Source organism: Myotis myotis, unplaced genomic scaffold (assembly GCF_014108235.1).
Source record: "Myotis myotis isolate mMyoMyo1 unplaced genomic scaffold, mMyoMyo1.p scaffold_m19_p_5, whole genome shotgun sequence".
In the NCBI taxonomy this organism is placed as follows: Eukaryota; Metazoa; Chordata; class Mammalia; order Chiroptera; family Vespertilionidae; genus Myotis; species Myotis myotis.
This window is the reverse complement of record NW_023416357.1, coordinates 7,065,544-7,084,217: the sequence shown is the minus strand read 5'-3', so window position 1 is coordinate 7,084,217 and position 18,674 is coordinate 7,065,544. Positions and strand designations below refer to the sequence as shown.

The 18,674-nt window shown below is 48.0% G+C and overlaps 1 protein-coding gene across 1 annotated transcript in view; it reads right to left on the bottom strand.

Annotated features, from left to right (window-relative positions):
- Positions 1 to 18,674, bottom strand: part of EGFLAM (EGF like, fibronectin type III and laminin G domains) — a 132,087-nt gene that overhangs the window by 72,809 nt on the left and 40,604 nt on the right. Inside the window, exons 2-5 of the mRNA XM_036309791.1 lie at positions 8,254 to 8,363; positions 7,231 to 7,311; positions 4,519 to 4,545; positions 226 to 343 (exon numbers count right to left, since the gene is read on the bottom strand). Coding sequence (XP_036165684.1) covers positions 226 to 343; positions 4,519 to 4,545; positions 7,231 to 7,311; positions 8,254 to 8,363 — 336 coding nt within the window. The remainder of the gene's footprint in view (positions 1 to 225; positions 344 to 4,518; positions 4,546 to 7,230; positions 7,312 to 8,253; positions 8,364 to 18,674) is intronic.

Here is an 18,674-nt window from a genome sequence, read left to right as displayed (position 1 = left end):
TTTTTGATATTTATTTTATATATTTAAATGCAATTTAAGAAAGAAAAATCAACCAAAAAAATGAGTTCGCGTGTCACCTCTGACACGGATGTCATAGGTTCGCCATCACTGGCATAGTACAATGCCTGGTACACAGTAGGTCTTTGTTTATATATATACTGAATGAAGGAATGAATGAAGAGCACCCATCAGTTTCCTATTATTAAGGAACTGAACCCATTTTACCTTGGGGCAAGGTGGTAACATGCTGAGGAGAGCTAAGCCACCCTTTGCCTGTCAGGCTGGAAGCTGCTACGCTCACTTGATATTCAGTGCCTGGTTTCAAATCTCCAATCACTTCCTCCTGTCAATGACCAAACAGGAGAGGTGTCAATGGGGCAAACCAGACAATTTCCATGAAGGCTGCCTCTTGAGACCCCTGTGAAATTTTGCTTGGGGCAGAGGTTGTTCTGCTTTCTTTGAGATTGGCCAAGTTTTCAAATTTGTAAAGAGGAAAACACCATGATGTATTTCCCGAGACTAGAGCATCACCCTTTATTGGAATCTATACAATAAGTGACTAAGGGTGGGGAGCATGTATAGTGTGGAGACTCTGGACAAAGGGATGATTCATGACCTGGGCTAGATGGGAGCTGGATGGCGAGAGATTTCATCACGCTACTCAGAACGCATGCAACTTAAAACACGTATTGTTTATTTCTGGAATTTTCCATTTAATATTTTCAGACCTCAATTGACCATAGGTAATGAAACTGCAGAAAGCAAAACCTGGGATAAGGGAGGACTGCCATCGTCTTGCTTGGGTAAGCTCACCTCCTGCTCCCTTAGCTTCCCCAATGGGCACCTCCAGCTCAGACCTGCCTCTAGAGTCCAGCGCGGGCCTGTGACTGCCTCCTGAACATCTCCACCCAACAACTACGAAGCAACTCAAATTCAACATAAGCAAAGCTCAACTAATCCTTTCTCCTCCTCCCACCCAAAAGAAAACAAAAAACAACAACCTTATTTTACCTCTTATGCTCCCTCTCATTGTCCAGACCAGAAATTCTTGACACGTTTCTCCCTGTTTGCTCATCCTCCCTAACCGCCATTCACTAGGTTACCGCTACAGGTACCAGTACTCTTTCAGATCACTTGATTCTGGTAATGTCATTTTGTCACAGGCGCTTCAGTTCAAGTCCTCGCAATTTTGGCAATTACGAGGCCACCAATACTGCCTGCACCTCCAATGCAGACTCCACACTGTTAGAGTTATCCTTCTGAACCCCTAATACCATGTCACTTCCCAATTTAAAACGCCTTAGGAGAGCGTATTTGTGTCCCCTATACATCCCTCCAGCATCGTCTCAGGCCACCTCCCTTCCCTGCATTCCACATTCCCGTCAGACTTAAGGACTTGGCAGGGCTCAGATTTATGCCAGTCAACCGCTTGCCTCTGGGCCTTTGAACCTGCTGCTCCCTCTCCATGAAATGCCCTTCTCCCCAGTCTTGCCCGGCTCAGCTCCACTCATCCCTCATGACTCAGTTCAGCCGAGACATTACCTCATTTCTGTGAGCCCCAGCCTCCGGTCTGGTTGGGCAACCCTTCCTCTATGCCTCTATGCTTCCTGGTGTCCTTGGTGCACCTCAGTCTTAATACCACTCCCCCCTACATTGTAACTGTCTGTTGATTTGTCACCTTCTCTGCACCCACCTGAGGGCAGGGAGCAAGTTCTTATTCCTCTGGCATCCCAGAGCTTAGCATAGTGTTATCGGACATGTACCAAGTGCCCAAGAAATGCTTTTTGATGAACAAATGCATTAACTAGCAAATGAGAAAAACAAATGAAACCCAGATGTCCAAGGTAATCCGATGAGCTCAAAGAGAGGCTGCCCCCTCCACCTGGATTCCCAGCATCAATGCCTGTGCTCCAGGCCCTGGATCTAGTGAGGAACTCTAGTGGGGCTGACTCCCTCTGATCCACTCCCTCCAGCCACCTGCACATGCCTCTCAGATGCTCCCTTCTTCCACTTCCTCTGAATCCTGACCTGGACCATTTAACAGCCACCTGGAGAGTGTCTACCTCCACTCCCCCCCACCCCACCCCGGACCCACTCTATTCTACACGCAGCTGCACAGGGGTCTTTGCTGAACATATGGACCTGCTTCCACAGCCCCTCCTATTCTAGTTCCCTGCATCTGGGCACCTAATTCCACCATCTGCCCCCTGGTTTCATGTCAAGTTGGGTTCAGAGACTGGACGGGGGACAGCAGACTCAGTTCTCATTCTCTCCCAAGTGCCGCACCCAGGCCTTTCCCATGGAGGCAGAGAGGCATTTCCAAGCCCACTTGATGCTCTCACAGGCTTTTGCTGCAGGATCCCTTTCCCTGTGAACTGATTGTGTTGTGTGAAGTGTAGGGGCGTAACGCGGTTTCACAGGTTACTAGAGACATTAGCTATGAGCCAACACAAATCCAGCTCCCATGGAGTGTTGTTTCTCTGCCCCAGGAACACGGGCAGCCTGGCTTGATCCTTCTCCCGCCTGTGAGGTAGGTACCACTCTGATTTTCATTTGTGGACGATAAAAGAGAACCCCTGAAAAGCTAGCGATTGGCTCAAGGACATGAATGGTGAGGCGGGCATTTGAAGCCGGCTTTGTTTGACTCCACGGCCCACACTCTAATTCTATAATATGTGGATGAAAAATATTAGATAATATTTAAATCTACAAACCATACTTAGCATAAACACTGACGAGCAGATGGTTATTATTTGATCTATACATGTAGAAGTTTCTGTACTAGAAATTTCAAAGTTATCACTGAAAATCAGAACTCAAAGATTGGACCCTGATTTCAGACCTCACTTTTCCCCCTCACCCTTTCTCCTACTGCTGGAATCCCAGGCCATTTGTTTCCAGAAATGATGCTAGATGTTGTTTTGTTCACTCGCCCGGACATGGAGTTACTGTACTATGAGGGCAGCCAGTTCACATGGCTGGGAGGAGGCATGAAGTGAGAGCCCCAGACAAGAAGCCAGGAGACGCAGGTTCTGAGCCAGGCAGCTGTGCCACTTAACTTCTCTGGGCCAAAGTTCCAACACCGAAACTCTAGGATTCTCCTTAAATAACTTTCATTGGTAGCTCTGAAGTCAGGGCTGGGTCTCAGTTGCCCTGGTGCAAGTTGGGAATATCTAGCATCATTAGATGGAAGGCACCAGAAAAACAGAAAAGTACTCTCTTCCTGACCTCCTTCTTCCAATGGTCCAGACCAAGGCTGTGCAGGCCAGGGTGGAGGGAGGGGCGGGGGGGGGGGGGGTTCCCATTCCCTGGTGGTCACAGAGAGTTAGAGAGTGTCGTCCAGGGTCTGAAAGGAAGGGCACCATTGGCTTTGGGTCAGGACCAATCTTTCTCATATGGGTTTGTCCTATGTATTACAAGAAAGCCAGCATCCCTGAAGCTTGTCCACTAAAATGCTCACACAGATCTCCAAATGCCCTACAGGGGACAAAGGAACCCTGAGTTGGGGACCATTACCCACCAATCCCTTCATTTTATAGTGAAAGGAACATTCAGAGGGACCCAATGGCCTTGCCCAAAGTCACCCTTGCTGTGGTGACAGAGCTGGGACTAAATGCAAGTCTCCTGGTTACGTTTTCTCTCTCTAACCTTGGGTAGCACCCAAATAGAATTACTGTCCTCCTTTAAAATTCTGTGGGATTTTACAATGCGCATAATATATGAGTAGAGTAGCACATGTATAATTAATAAGTACATAAATATACATATATTGGTACATGTTCAAATATTTGTTTACTGATGGTATGCATGATAAAAAGTGCGGAGACTGCCAGTTTCAACCTCCTTTTCTATTTCTTACTCTAAGAAACGGCCAGATTGCCCTGATTTGCTTTAGTCTTTATTTTTGCTGGATGAAACTGTAGGTTGCTCTCCTACAAAAAAGGTAAGTATCTAGTGCTAACCAAATCAGAAGTCTCCACATCGGCAGATTATCAAAGAAGGCATGGGAATTCCACATTATCTATCAGCCAGGTAATTTTGGTCATTTCACCACTTGCCAACCCAGTCTGTTGTTTGTCATTCAATCCAAAGAAAATCAACCACCCAGTTTTAGGTGACCGGTCCTGTCTCCTTGAGGTCTCAGATGGTTAGAGGAAGTAAGAAAGGGAGAAGGGAAAGGGGGGGGGGGGGAACCGCCCCCACAAAGGCTCTCTCACTCGTTTAAACATTTCCTTTCCTTTTTAATCTTCTTCACCTAGTTTTGGAACGGAGCTTAAATGACTTCAACCTTTAACGATGCTCCCCTCAACCCTCCTGTGCAGGTGAGAGGAAGCAGCATGCGGAGAATGGAATTCATCGGGGATGCTGGGCGGTCCTGCTCCTAGGGAGCTAAGCATCTTCTCTGGGCCCTGGTCAGTGAGAGGCAGATGCGGGAAAAGCACATTCTGAACAAAAGGGGCCCCTGGATCCCCGGGGTGGGGGGAGGGGCAGGGTTTAGCTTTTCTCAAGCAGACTTACAAAAATCACCGGAGGCTCGGGCTGCCCCTGCGAAGGAGAGAAAACAGAAGCACATGAGAAGGAAAGGAAGGCCTGTGGGGTGAAATAAACCCGCAGAGCCACGGCCCCCCTCCACCCCCCACGCCCAACCTCGGGCAGCGGCCCACACCCTCACAGCACGGATTCTGCGGACGCTCACTCAGTGCCTCCTCGGACAGGTATGCCGCTGAGGGCTCTCTGATCAGGACCTTGTCCAATGCTCACGGCATCCCTATGATAGGGTACAGGGCAGAGGTTCCCAAACTCCCGCTGTTCACGTCACCTGGAGCATCTCAGTTATACTTGGACAGCACCTCTACCCCAAAGCTGTGCCGAGCAGTTCCATTTCTTCAGGAGGTCAGTCAGGTTATGCCCAAACGACTTGACAGTACTAGCTCACACCGATGGAGGTGCTTCCATTGAAAAGTTCAGATAAGCCGCAGCCCCCTGGGGGTTGGCTGCAGAGCCCCCGCAGCACCCTGCCACGCAGCCTGCCATCAGAGACACACTACCTATGGATGGATGCTATGGGAAACCCTGTGTGTCGGTGAGGGAACGGAGACGGGTCAGGGACCCACTGGTTGGGTGTAATACAGGATCTGAATGTGAGTCCTCTGGATCCAGAGCCCACTCGACCCTCCTCCGTCAGGTCAGCCCTCACGGCTAGTCCATATTTCCACGCATGCGCAATCCCCTGGCTCAAACCATCCTGAATGCCCCTCCCTCCTGCCTTTCCAGAAACTGGCGGGCAGATCTTAATTCTCAGCCCCCCAATTTGACCTCTTGTTCCTACAGGGATCCCTCCCTCTTCAGAACCTCAGTCTGTCTGCTGAGTGGCCTGTTAATGGCATCTGGCCTCCTGCTGCTCTCTATTGTTTAGTCAGCTGACTGGGGTTTCCCCAATAAGACTGAGAGCTGCCCAAGAACAGGGTTCTGTTATCTCCGCTGGACGTACAGCAGGGACTCTGAAAGTTACTGAAATCCGCAGGTCATCAAATGCTATAACCTGATAACACACTCTGACCAAGAGGATGTATTTACCATATAGGCAATGGCCACCAGACATGATAGCTGACATGGCTGCTTTTACATGTGACCAACGACTTACAGAGACACAATCTTACTTGGCACTCACAACAGTGCAATTATTATACCCTTTTTACGGGAGAAAGGAGAGGTTTAGACAGGATAAGTGACTTTGGCCAAAGTTTCCCAACTATGAGGATAGGAAGGAGGCCTGTACCCCGGGGTGCTGTCCCTCCTGGCCTCTGTTCTATGTGTGCACCGCGGTGGCCGTCCCAGATGCGCCGTGCAATGTGAAGTGCACAGTCAAGGGGTCCGAGTGTCCAGCCCAGGTTCACAGATGGGGCAGGATCTTGATTTCAGAGGCGCTATCCAGACTCTGAAACACCTGTCACCCTCCCTGCCCAGACAGTGCTAGCCCCACCCACTGCAGGCCAGGATGCGGGGCTGGGACACTGCAGAGCTCACTGCCGCCCTCGATGGGTCACAGGCTTGTTGGAAGTTCCAGCGCTAGTGCCAAGGGGAGACTGAACCTCAGGTAATGGTTTCCTAGGCGAGGCCAACCCCTCCTCCCCTGTTAGGGTGGAGGGAACCACAGAGCCTGGGGCTGAGGGCTGCTGAGGCGAATGAGGAACAGTCTGAGCAAAAGTCTGAGATTAAAAGCACATCGTGCAAAGGACATGCGAGCTGAAACTGCGCAGGACTTCCTTCGGAGCCACGAGGGCTTTGGTGACAGTAGCCAGGGCAGGGCCCTGAAGTGCGGGGTCTACCGTCCGCTGTGTTGCTTGGCAGGTCTGACTTGGGGAAAGTCATTCCTCTCCGAGTCTCGGCATCCAGCAGTGAAATGAGGTCATGGGATAGTGGCGAAGATGAAATGGAAGCGCAAATGGAGAGCAGGAGGGATGGGGCCTGGCGGGTAACAGATACTCAGCAAGGGAGAGCTACTGATCACCCAGGACAAATAGGTTTCCATGCGCGCCCGCAGGCAGGGGGCCTGTGGAGTGACCGACAGGGCCACAGTATTCTGGGCTCTCCCGCAAACTCCTTGCAGGGACGGGGAAGGCTCTAGCCTGCAGGACAATTGCAGATGGGGAAGGAGGACCGTGAAGGAGAAGCAAACAGAACAGGCCTAAGGCAGAAACATGCCCCCAGAGAGACCATGACAGGAAACAGAAAAGAAATAGATGAAGAGCCAACAACTGGCTAGTGGAAGGACAGGCTGGAGAAGAAAAACAAGCAGAATGGACCCGCTGAGTGTACACTGCACATGACATCATTTTCTTCTGCACTGTGTCGCCAGGCAGCGGGGAAGACACAGCTGTGTCATATTTACTGATAAAGCTTTATTGAGATTTCACAAAAATCAGAGTTGAACTTTTTGAAGAAAAGAAGGGGAAACAGCTGTAAGGCAAGCGTCTTCTCATGTGATAAACGGGGTGGGTTGAGTCCAAGATACGAGTGCTGACGTCCGAACTCTCTCTTCGTGTGGCTGCCTTTGGGGGCGCAGACACACGTGTACACGAAAGGCACCCACACATTCGCGAGGACCACATGACATTGTTACTGTCACTACACATACAGCAACATGCCCCCTCCAATCAGAAACCCTCCTGGGTATCTCGGAAATGCCAACCCCGGTGTGCCAGGAGGGCCCCGGGATGGAGTACTCACGGTGACGGAGTCCTGGCCCAGCTGCACGCTGCGGTTCCGCTCCTGCAGGGGTTCATCAGTGCCCACCGCAGAGTAAGAGACCTGGGAAGGTGCAGACCGCGGGTGAGGGCAGCGCAGGCCTTCCCCACCGGATCTGGGTCCGGGTTCTGGGGGCGCTCACATTGCAGTGGGCTCTCGGGTGCCCTGCCTCATCTCACACACACTACAGGACAACTGACATCACACACGGGGCCAGGTCACCTCGGAAGCCTGCAGAGGCCAGAGGCAGGCTCTCGTCAGTGAGGTGGGGTGGACTGGCTGGACCCAGCTCCTGTTCCTCACAACCACGCTCTCAGGTAACCTTGCATTTTCCCACCCCGGATGCCACCCGAGTCGGGAAACACGTTTCTCTACTCTAAGAAGACAACAGGACAGGGGCATTGATGAATGGCTACCCTCCCTTGTTGAAATGGGAATGCGGGCCCAGTGCAGCCAGCTCTCCGATTGCTCCAGAGAGCTGAGAACTGCAGATATTTCTCTGATATCTTTTGACTTCTAAAAGGTGACTCATTTTAATAAACACTGTTCAAAGAAAACGTCTTGGGGACTCCAGCCAGTCCGATTTGCAGCCTGTGGAAGGCAGGACGCATTCTCTCTTGCTTCCTCCACTTGGCTGGCTCACTCCTCTCCCCTGGTTCAGATGTTACGTTACTTTGTACATATGGACAACATACCACAGTGACTCCCTAGCATTGCCCATGTTCCTGCTACTTGACTGCAGGCAACTGGGTACAGGAACCATGTCTTTTACTTAATTTAAATTTTCTGATCCCTGAGCAGAGGAAGGACAGGATCCTAATGACCTTCAGGGCACTGACAAATGGCCTTGAAGAGGAAACAGTTCCTCTGGCTTCAGGAGGGAGAAGGGGGCAGTGACAGACACGCGGGGCTGATGGGAGGTCATACCATGGAGGAGCAAAGATGAGAAGGAGCACCCGGTCATCCCAACGCACCCTCTGCAGAAGCCCGAGCCCAGGTACTCACCGTGTACCCCACGATGGGATGCCTGGGATGCCTTGGCATCTTCCACTGGATGCTGAAAGCCGTGCAGTTCAATGCGTCCACCACGACGCGTAGAGGAGGCCCCACCTTGCCTGTTTTTGCCAAAACAAAAGAGACTGCGTTAGAGGTCCATGCACCTTGGGTACCTGCACAGGATGGAAGAGAGGGCACCTATGGGTGGATAGCAGGCAATGCAGCCGTGTCTCTGGTCTGACTTCACTGCTGTCCCCTCCCAACCTGGCACTGAAAGGGAAATCAGCCCGGCTCTTGCCCTCAGTCCCTGCTGTAACTGCTAATACCCTAGGGACCAGCAGCGGGACATTCAAATGCTCTCACTTGACTCCAGGACAGTGGTTCTCAACCTTCCTAACGCCGCGACCCTTTAATACAGTTCCTCATGTTGTGGTGACTCCCAACCATAAAATTATTTTCGTTGCTACTTCATAACTGTAATTTTGCCACTGTTATTAATCGTAATGTAAAATATCTGATATGCAGGATGCATGTTCATTGTTACAAATTGAACATAATTAAAGCATAGTGATTAATCACAAAAACAATAGGTAATTATATATGTGTTTTCCGATGGTCTTAGGCGACCCCTGTGAAAAGGTCATTCGACCCCCATAGGGGTTGCGACCCACAGGTTGAGAACTGATGCTCTAGGAGCTTGAAATGTATTTAAGCAAGATAATAATTTTTTTTAACTCAGTAGCATACAGATGTTTTATACATGTGGTATATAGACATGTCTTTATGTAGCCAGTATATTCCCATTGCAGAAAGTTTCAAAATATGGTTAAGTGCAAAATGGGGGTTAGAAAATATCAAGTGTTTTACTATACATTTACCTTAACTAATTTTATGCTTACACATAATACATGGGATGTCCATAAAAACAATATATGCAGATTGCCAAAATTTAGAAAATACAGAAATAATAATTTCACCATTCATTAATAATTGAGTAGAGTATACTTCCTTTTAGTCACACGCAATTTTTAAAATACTTATGTATGCATATTGTTATTTTTATCCTATTTATTACTGGATTTATTATATACACTAAATATATAATACTAGAGGCCCGGTGCACGAGATTTGTGCACTCGGGGGGTGGGGGTGGGGGGTCCCTCAGCCCAGCTGGCACCCTCTCGCAGTCCAGGAGCCCTCGGGGGATGTCCAACTGATGCCTTAGGCCCGTTCTGCTCCCCATGGGGAGCGGGCCTAAGCTGTCAGTCAGACATCGTTAGCGCTGCTGTGGAGACAGGAGAGGCTCCTGCCACTGCCACTGTGCTGGCCAGCCTTGAGCCTGGCTTCTGGCTGAGTGGTGTTCCCCCTGTGGGAGCGCACTGACAATCAGGGGCAGTTCCTGTGTTGAGCATCTGCCCCCTGGTGGTCAGTGCACATCTTAGCAAACAGTCGTTTCACTGTTTGGTCGATTTGCATATTAGCCTTTTATTATATAGGATATATTTTCAGTTTTAAACCCTGGCTCCTTAGGACAGCCTGATTCTAAATGTCACACAACTTTGTCCCCTTGGATTCTTCATAGTGGGAGCTAGAGAATCATTGCCACAGGGCTAATAAGACATGAAGTGAATGGCCCAGCCAGGTCTCACAACATCCAGGGCAGGAATGAGGGGCATATGACCAGGATCCTGGCTTCATGTCTTCGTGAAGATTATAAACTAGAGCTGGTGGGGAAGCCCAGTGCTCTGAGATGCTGCCTTCACATAGACTTACTCCTATGTCCCCACATACCAAGTGGAAGACTTTATTTTTTCCCAAAATAACTAACATATATATGATGCTATATTTATTATTATTTTGATTTCCAGATCATTTTAAAAGCAATAAAAATTGGAGAAATATTTGCAAACCATATATCTGATAAGGGATTATTACCCAAAATGTAAAAGGGACTCAGGCAACTCAACAGCAAAGTACTAATCATCCAATTTAAAAATGGGCAAAGGATCTGAATAGACATTTTTCCAAAGAAAACATACAAATAGCCAACAGGGATATGAAAAGGTGATCAACATCACTAATCATCAGGGAAATGCAAATCAAAAGCCACAACACCTCACACCTGTTGGAATGGTTATTATAAAAAAAAGACAGGAGATAACTGTGACAAGGATGTAGAGAACAGATAACCCTTGTGCAGTGATGCAAGATCGTATCCACGGGACAAAAGGCAGAGACAGTGAGAAACAAGATAGAGATGCTCTTCTTCTCCCCACTCCTTAAGGTTGGTGTTCTGGGTGGTTCTGCCCAACCTCCTCTTCTCAGTTCCCACTATGCCCTCTCCTTGGGTGCTCTCATCCCTGCCAGTCGCTACCACATATATGCTGGTGGCTCCCCAATCTATTTCTGCAGCCCAGCCTTCTCTTTCAGAGCGGCAGGCCTAGGTACCCAACTGCCAAGTGGACCCAGATGTCACCTGGGCCCTCAAAGTCAACACGTCAAAACTGAATTCATCATCTTTCTCTTCAACCTGAGCCTCTCCGGTAATCGGTGTCCTGATAAACAACATCACCATCCACCATGGCTTCCAGAAACCTCTCACCCTCAGCATGAAACATCACATGGTACCCATCCTCTCCTATTCACTCAGAATCCTCTTCAACCCGTGCCTGGAGCAACACGACCACGGTTCAGAGCTGTGTGCACAGTGGAACCTGTTGCCCATTGGTCAAGACTTCCCTGCTGGTTTCTCTGACCTTTCTGTATCCTAAGAGATAGTTTCCATCCCGCGGCCTCCCCAGCCTGCACACCCTCTGGGGAATATGTGTTAGTAAACCAAATGAAACCTTTTTTCCTGCAGAGCAGTTGAATGCAACACTAAGGTTGTTGCGGCCCGAGGACTGGTGGTTTTCACACTTGTGAGTAGGAGGGGTACGTGAATGGCCCTCTGGTTGGAAGGAAGCACAGAGGCCTAGTCTGAAGGCACATTTGCTTAGGGAGCACTGCATTTTTCTCCGGGTGTATTGGTTTGCAATGTCCTTGAGGGCAGGGCACGTCTCCAGCTGGGGGCGCTCTGAAGCTGTATTTGCAGACCAAGCACGCTGCTTATACACAGATGGTACAATTATTGGCCTATGTATAGAACAGGGTAGGCTAAAGGCAAGAGTAAGCCAGCAGGTGCCTCCCGCCCAACACTCCCCCTTTCTCCCCCCCAAACACACACCCAAGGCAGAGTCCAAGCAGGAAAGGATAGAGGACCAGAAGACCAGAAAACACCAGCAGGCAAGTCTTGCCAACGTGACTGATGTCAGCTTAGAAGACATCTTTGTGGTCATAATGGGGTGAGCCAAAGTATTTCCTCAAATCTTTTCCAGCTACCCAAGTGAATGATGAGTGTGAAACTAACTCTTCTCACATCGCTACAATTTCTGAGCCTCCAGGAGAAAAGTCTAATCTTTGGACAAGCCAAGCCCCAGTTGCATTTTCCAAAAAGTCTGAATGAAGCAAAAAAAAAAAAAAGTTCTGCTAATGGTCATAGCATTGAGGTATTCTGGGATACCAGTGTTTCCTCGGTATTCAAAAAATCAAAGTAGTAGACCACTGACATGTGAACTGAACAAGGTTTAAGCAGTTAGATGCAGAACAGCACTCGTATTTAACCAACAATGGTTGCAATGACAGAGCAGTATATTACACAATGGAAAGCTAGTTTTGAAGAGTTGTAGCCTTTAAACCCAGTATGATGCATTTATACAATATATCCCGAAGCTGTGTTCTTATATGCTAAAGCTATACTTCTTAAGATATAGAGAAAGTTTCTTTGCCAGGAGGGAGCTGTATTCCTGGCCTCTCTTCTTTGGAGGGCTTTCAAAACTGTATTAGGTTTTTACACCAGTAAACTCTGAATAATTAGGCCAATTTCTTATGGTAATTTTATTTCATAAAATACTTCAACTTCCTGAGCAAAATTCATCTCTGATTCAATTAGTTTTGTGATCCAATTCATAAAAGCACTTCAAAATGCAAGTAAAAATATCATCTGTGACAGAAATACATTGCTAGCTTTTTAGTTATTTGATTTTCACGGAATGAACCAAGTTATATTCACGGATGCACTGGAAAGTGCCCAGACTAACTAAAAATAGTCAGGAAATTCTGAATAGGAAAAAAAAACCTTATTTCCATCTTTTTGAAGTTTGCTCCAACCATTATTACTAAAGTAGCGCTATGAATATGTAACCACAGATCTGCCACTAGGGCCAATTCCAAGGTGATGCCTTCAAGGCGGGAGTAAAAAATATTACTTTAAGACACAGGCCAGTGTTTGTTCCAAGTACCCGGGGATCCCAGAAATTCTCAGACACTGAGGAGCAGCACGAAGTGTTTTCCAGAGCCCTGCCAGCTGCATTTTTGGGGGAGCAGGGGGTACATTCGCATCACAATTGTGCTTCCCTTTGAAATCCACCACTCCCGTGTGTAATTCCAGAGAGTAATTCCAGAGAGTGGTCCACCATTCCAGAGTAATCCACCAACACTCCAGGGTATAATTCCAGAGTAATCCACCAACACTCCAGGGTAAACTGCAGAATGTAACCCACCACTTCAGGCTAACCACTCCCCATGGCCAGAGTGTGGCATCCCAGACCAAGAGGACATGCCTGCTGAGAATCTGGGACCTCCCCTCCCCAATACCTGCAGACCATTCCCTGAATACCCGAGGCTCCAGATTCCCTACCCAGAAGTCCTGAGCCCACTTCCTGGACTTCCCTGGGTCTGTCCTTCTGAGTGTGACCATGCTGCTGGAGTGTGCCACCTCAGGGGCAGGGGTGGCCACTGGATTGCAGTTTGCCAGGATGGGTGACAGGCAGAGCATGCGGCTGAGGTGTCCACATCCACACCTAGGAGCACCCTTCAGCGAAGGGCAGACCAAGGGATGCACCAAGCCAGGACTCAGGGGCCAGTTGCCTTCATGTTGCCTCTTTTCAAAAGTGGAACTTCAAGGAGTCCGAGAAATCCAAATTTGAACGTGGTCTTCCAGATAATGATGAAAATACATTTGTCAGGATAGGAGGAGAGAAAACATCGCATCTCATAGTTCGTTAGCTTATTGGATCAATTGTGAGTTTCTACACAAGTGATTGTGTGGATGTCCTTCTGAACTCCCCACATACCCCTCTCTGAGCATCCCCAGGCACCAACAAAATGTACCTTTTCACATAAGTTCTACGCAGATATCTAACTGTTCCTCTCAGCCTTGATGGCTCACACACTTCAAACTCCAAACGTTCCAGATGGAAACCAGCATCCTCGGTCTCCAAATCCCCTCCTCTCCCATATTCCCCGTGGTCCCAAACCTGGAAACACCTTTAATTCCCCCCTCTCTCTTCTGTCCTAATGCAGCTCTCCATGCTGTCCAATAGCCCACAGATGTGACCACAGTGAGGGTCCTTGTGTGCAGAGAGAATCACTATGAGAACACCACATTGATCGTTGTCGCAGACAAAATCCATGGGTCAATAAAAGCCCCAGTGGGGGAAGCTTTAATACAGAGAATGTTTGCATAGCCTCAAAGTATTTCATCAAAAATATTTACTAATTATTGTGATGATTTTCATGTCCACAAATTATTTTATTTTCTTTCTCTAGGACAGCGATTTTCAACCCGTGTGCTGCAAGAATTTTTAAAACATGCAATACCTATTTTGTTAGGAACACTGACCTCTTTTCCCTTAGATTGTCAAATAAAAAATGACAACAGTCAACACAATAGCTGTCCAGTGTGAATGAATCAAAATTATACCTATTTTTTTTTGTCAGAGTGGCAAGAAATATACCATTTGTTGGTGTGCCGCAGAATTTTAGTAATTATGTGTGCCATGAAATGAAAAAGGTTGAAAATTGCTGCCCTAGGAGATGGCACTTAAGTTCCCTCACTTGAGTGTGGGCTGGATTTAGTGACTCACTTCTAATAATCAAGCATGAAAGGGAGAAATGGTAGCGTTAGTGGAGAAACCTGCCATCCACCGCTTTAACCAATGAGCAAGGTTGACATCACCAAAGGGGAGCCATGTTGATATTGTTCATCCCTTGATTTGATGAGACAGGAAGGACACTTCACCTGTCTGGTGTTCCTGCCTAAATACTCAGCCGCAGTCTAATCATCTATCTTAGTGGTCGGCAGGCAAACTGCGGCTCTTTGGCCCCTTCAGTGTGGCTCTTCCACAAAATACCACGTGCGGGCGCGCACATACAGTGCGATTGAAACTTCGTGGCCCATGCCCAGAAGTCGGTATTTTGTGGAAGAGCCACACTCAAGGGGCCAAAGAGCCGCGTGTGGCTCGCAAGCCGCAGAGCCACAGTTTGCTGAGCCGCAGTTTGCCGACCACTGATCTATACTAATAAAAGGGTAATATGCTAATTAGACCTGATGTCTTTTGGACATCATTCTGGACATCCTTCCTGACGAAGCCAGAGCCAGAGGGAAGCCAGCCGGGTCCCGGGTGCCGGAGGGAAGTCGGTGCCAGCAGCTGGGGGAAGGAAGGCCTCCTCTTGCATGAATTTTCGTGCATTAGGCCCCTAGTTAGAAAATATTAGACAAACTCAAATTGAATGACACTCTACAAAATAATTGACCAATATTCTTCAAAAGTGCCAAGGACATGAAAGACAAAGACAGAATCTGCCGCAGGCTGAGACTAAGGAGGTAGGACCAAAAAAATGCAATGTGCTTCCCTGGATTGGATACTGAAATAGAAAAAAAGACATTCGTGGAGAGACTGATAAAATTTGAGGAAGGACTGTCCTTTAGTTAGTGGCATGTACCAATATTAATACCATGGTTTGGACAAGTGTACCATGGCAATGTAGGGTGCTAACATGAGGGGAAGCTGAGTTATGGAAACTCTATGCGATTGCTACAACTCTTCTATAAATCTGAAATGAATCTCCCAATAAAACCACTGAAGAAAAATGTAATCTTTTCATCATAATCCCAGCAGGAGAGCCTTGTTCTCTAGGGCAGGGTCCCTCTGACAGGGCAAGGCTGTCTCCTGGCTGGAACTCACCCGTCCCCAGCCTGAAAATCAGCCCCAGAAGGCCCATTGCATCCCTCACTCCCGCTTGCAGCGCTGATGGAATCTCTCAGTAACTCGCTGCTGAGGGCAGCTCTCGCTCTCTTGTCCTCTCGGGGCTGGGTTTCTCTCGTTTCCTCCTGCCAACCTGCCCCTCCCACCCCCACCCCGCACCTAAGGTAGCACATCTGGGCGGAGTGCCTGTGCTACACCTGACTTAGGAGCAGCTTCCCCCTGGTGCTGGGCCGGAATCTGGGCTCTGCAATTTGCAGGATGGCGGCAAGAAGCATTTTGCCAAACCTTCACCTGTGGCTCCTTCCTGGCAAAGCATTGAGTTAGTAGCACATGAAGCTTCATGGTCAATAAGCTGCGTAAGCTTGTTTTAAACCACCAAAGGCTTAAGGTTTCTTACCCTTCAGGGAACAGAGGTGAGTAGTCATTTAAAAATGGAAACAACCAACCACCTCCATCTCTCACAATGCTGGGAACTTGAAGAACAGTAGGCTCATAGTCTGGGCATATGGATTGGCTACGGGTGATAATGGCTGTAATTTATTGACCATCATCTCAAAGCCTGGCGGTCTTCAGCATTTGACAGAGTTCATTCCATCCGCCCCAAGACCATAGGACCTGTTTGGGCAAATAGGAAAGAGCTTCCTCTTCCTGGAACCCGTACACCCACAGACCAGGTGAGGCTTGGAGAAGGGATGGAATTCCCACCCCAGGCCGTTGTCTTCTCACTCACTCATGGATTAACAAGGTGATCCTTGCCCACATTCCCGATATCTGTAACTCTTGGCTACACACAACTGGCCCACCATTGTGTAAGTTACTCTTTTTTATTTATTTTTTAATTCTCACCCGAGGATATTTTTCCATCGATTTTTAGGGAGAGGGGAAGAGAGAGGGAAAGACAGGGAGAAACAGCAATGTGAGAGAAACACATCGATTGGATGCCACCTGCACGTGCCCCAACCAGGACCTGGGCTGGGGAAGAGCCTGCAACCAAAGTATGTAACCTTGACTGGAATCAAACCCAGGACGCTTTGGTCTGCAGGCCGGCACTCTAGCCACTGAGCCAAACCAGCTAGGGCTGTAAGTTACTCCTTTTAATTCTTTCAACAGATCTGCAAGGTAGGTGACATCATACCCCCTTAAATGAGGAGACTGAGGGACAACAGTTATTAACATGTTCAATCTGATAGAAAATGGAATAGCCAGGGTTTCATCCCAGCAGTAGGAATTCCACCCAAAACAGATGTTTTCAATTACTTCCAGGATCATATGATGGAAGAACGGTTGGAACTGTGGTGGGTGGGAGCAGATTTGCTCCATGGGACAGTAAATTGCTGGCAAAAGTCCTATCAACTGCATATCCCTTTATTCTGCCCTTGGACCAAGACAGCAAGTTTGCCCTCCACCCTTTCTTAGTAGCATCTTAAATGGCAACATGAGAAAATGGGGAAATTTTATTTTCCCAGATTTAGGATTGGGGCAAACTGACCTGGCAAGGCTACTCCCCAGAAGAGAAACAGCAGGAGCCGCTGAATTGGACCTTATGCCTCAAGGAGGCTCAGGGGTTAGTGAGGGGCAAGAACTGGGAACATGGGCTTTGAAAGGCAGCAGGAGGTAATAGAATTGAGCCTGCAAGATGGAGAGAATGGATGACTAATATTCAATAAAAACTGCCAAACTTACAAAATGTGGAAACGGAGGATAACAACAGTGAAAACTTATTGACTTCTCATTATATGTCAGGGATTGTTCTAGGGGCTTTGGATGTATTGATTCACCAATCCTCACAACGACTCTGTAAGGTAGATTCTAATATTTTCCTGTTTCAGGGGTGAGAACTCTGAGAAAGAGAGGAGTTAAGTAGCTTTTCCAATGTGATGGAGACAGACCATGAACTAAGGACAACTCCAAAGCCTTGGGGAATAACGCAGGGAACTTCGTGCCAAATTTAATCAACCAGCTAGGAACAAGGGAACCCCAGAGACATCTGGGCTAACCTAGTAATAAAGACAAATAAGAATAACTAATTATTTATGTGCTTAAGCACTTTACACACATCTTCTCATCTAACCTCTACAAAGAACCCCATTTTACAGATGAGTACACTGAGGCTGAGAGAGATCCAATAGGTTGCCCCTATCACATACCTCATAAGTGGAGCTAGGCATCCAGGGCACTGGACTACAGAAACCAAGCCTTGTGATCATTAGACTTTCCCATCTCCTCTCTTGGTGGGGAGGACACCAAAATCCTCCTGCCCCTCTGATGCTTCTCGTCCCTGGTCACCTGTGCAGGTCTGTTCAGTTAGGAGCAATAAGGTCTTAGGATTAAGTAACAAAGCACAGTGGGAGCACCTCACACACAGGCTTGGAAAATATAAAATGTACATAGTACATATTCTCAGATGAAGGCAGGCAGGCCCAGGGCAGCCTTATAGTCTGTGAAGGGACAGAAATAGCAGCAACATTGACCATGACTACCAGGACTTATGATCTCAATGGGGAGAGAAGATAAACACAGTGGAAACAATAAAATATGAAGTTGTCTACTGCCCAGCACAGCAAAGCATGTCCTTGGTAACAGAGAAGAGGGGCTGGAATCACTAAGGACTATAAAATCTAAGTTAGAAAATCAATACCCAGTAAATGAGATTTGAGATATGCAAAGTCACCTTAAAGAGATGGGGTGATAAGACCTGACTAAAGTACCAGGCTAGCAATCATGCCGGGTGCACCCCCATGGTGTCCTGGCCGGTGTGCATGTCCATCAGCCCATGCTCATGTCAGATCAATAGTGACATATTCTGACAGTTGCTCTCAGTCAGGGTAGGCTAGGTCATGTCTCTGTAATAAATGACCCCCAAACACAATGGCTTACAACAATAAGGATTAATTTGTCATCCATTCTGCAAAATTGCTGAGGCTCCAACTCTCCTCCATGTTGTACCCACTGCGGGGCTCAGGCTAATGGAGCCTGGTGCACCGTGTACTGGTTCTTCAAGCTTCTTCCCAGTAGGGGCACATGTCACTACCACTCACCTTCATTGAGCAGAGCTAATCACATGGCCCCACCTGAGCTCAAGATGCCAACATCATAGATGAACATCACCAACCCGTCAAGGTGTGAGGAAAGATGCTATTCCTTGGTGGGGGAGTGGGGATTCGTGTGGAACACAGAGAAAGCAGAGGCACAGGCAAAAGACAGTGGTACCCACCTAAGCTCTGTCCAGGGGAGCTAACGCCTGGGAGGCCTCTTAGGGGCATGTCTACATCACCGAGTATCTCCTTTCCACAAATACCAATCACGCTGTGACCAGTTCAGGGCCCAAGGATGGGCAAGGAAAAG